This window comes from Mesitornis unicolor, unplaced genomic scaffold (assembly GCF_000695765.1).
Source record: "Mesitornis unicolor isolate BGI_N332 unplaced genomic scaffold, ASM69576v1 scaffold39169, whole genome shotgun sequence".
Taxonomy (NCBI): domain Eukaryota; kingdom Metazoa; phylum Chordata; class Aves; order Mesitornithiformes; family Mesitornithidae; genus Mesitornis; species Mesitornis unicolor.
Window position 1 is genome coordinate 1,190 of NW_010208829.1, and position 1,534 is coordinate 2,723.

Below are 1,534 nucleotides of genomic sequence, written 5' to 3' on the forward strand. Positions count from 1 at the left end.
CCCCTCCGGCGCCCCCACCGGGGCCTTCGCCTACGCCAAGTACAGCAGCCGGCGCGGCGCCAAGGAGGCCATCGCCGCCTTCAACAACTTCGAGCTGCGGGAGGGCTGTGCCATCTTGGTGTGCAGGAGCACGGAGAAGCGCGAGCTGAGAGTGGACGGCCTGGATGCCTCGGTGAGCCGCCGCGAGCTGGAGGCCGTGCTGCGGCGGGTCACGGAGGGGGTCCTCAGCGTCACCCTGTACGTCAGCCCCTGCCAAAAATGGGCCCGGCTCGCCCTGGTGAAATACAGCTCACACCAGGCTGCTGCCATGGCCAAGAAAACCCTGATGGAAGGTAAGCGGGAGGCCTGGGTGCTGTGGTGACTGAACCATCTTGGTGGAGATGCCCTTCCCCTCCATGCCCCATCCCATGGTTGTACTCCCCCATAATGGGACACATTTCCCGGACATCCAACCAGAACCTCTGCAGCCCTGGTTTGTACCATTTCTGCCCCAGCTGAGGAGTATTTGGCTTTGATATCCACACCTGCCCCTAAAAATCCCCTGAGCTTCACAGCCCCGAGCCCACCTTGGTTGCAAAAGCAGATGGAGAAGCAGCTGCCCTGCAGCTGTGTGAGGGCTCGTGGAGGCAGGGGAGAGGATTTGTATCATGGGGGCAGTGCTGAGCCACCCGTGGGGTCACTGCGATGCTGGGGGTGGGATGGGGTGGCACTGGGAGGGCTGGGGCAGGAGCATCTCCTGGCAGCTGCTGCCGGTCTCTCAAGGGAACGTGAGGCTCAGTGGGGCACATACACGGGTGGAGTGGCTGAAACCCGACCTGAAGCAGAAGCTGCAGCCGTGCGAGGAGAAGCCATCATCCAGCCGGGTGCAAGGGGACAAGTGCCTGGAGGTCCCTAAGAAGGTGCCCACCTCTCTGGTGCTGTGCAACGCGCTGGACCGCCTGAACACCCTGTGCCAGCGGCGGTACCTGGGGATGCCCCTGTTCTTCACCAAGTGCGTCCAGGTGTGCCCCAACGGGTGGCAGCGGTTCTGGTGCCAGGTGGTGATCCCGGGGTGCCCCGTGCCCTTCAGTGGGTTCGTGTGGGTGCAGCAGGATGGGCCAGGCTGGAGCGGGCACCAGGAGGCCAAGGTGGCGACGGCCATGCAGATTCTCAGGATTTTGGGTGAGTCCTCGCACGGCGTCACTGCCAACCCCCTGCCCTTCCCAAAGTCTTGGAGGATTTCCTGGGAGTGGAGCATCTCCCTTATGCAGAAAGGCTGAGGGAGCTGGGGCTCTTTAGTTTGCAGAAGAGGAGACTGAGGGGAGACCTCATTCATGTTTAGAAATATTTAAAGGGTGAGTGTCACGAGGATGGAGCCAGGCTCTTCTTGGTGACAAACAATGATAGGACAAGGGGTAATGGACACAAACTGGAACACAGGAGGTTCCACTTCAATTTGAGAAGAAACTTCTTCTCAGTGAGGGTGACAGAGCCCTGGCCCAGGCTGCCCAGAGAGGTTGTGGAGTCTCCTTCTCTGCAGACATTCAAAACCCAC

The 1,534-nt window shown here is 60.8% G+C and overlaps 1 protein-coding gene across 1 annotated transcript in view; it reads left to right on the top strand.

Moving 5' to 3' along the window:
- DND1 (DND microRNA-mediated repression inhibitor 1) overlaps positions 1–1,207 on the top strand; it is a gene marked incomplete at its 3' end in the record, with an annotated part of 1,519 nt that extends 312 nt beyond the window's left edge. Inside the window, exons 3-4 of the mRNA XM_010192635.1 lie at positions 5–332; positions 763–1,207. Coding sequence (XP_010190937.1) covers positions 5–332; positions 763–1,207 — 773 coding nt within the window. The remainder of the gene's footprint in view (positions 1–4; positions 333–762) is intronic.
- Between the last annotated feature and the right edge of the window lie 327 nt (positions 1,208–1,534).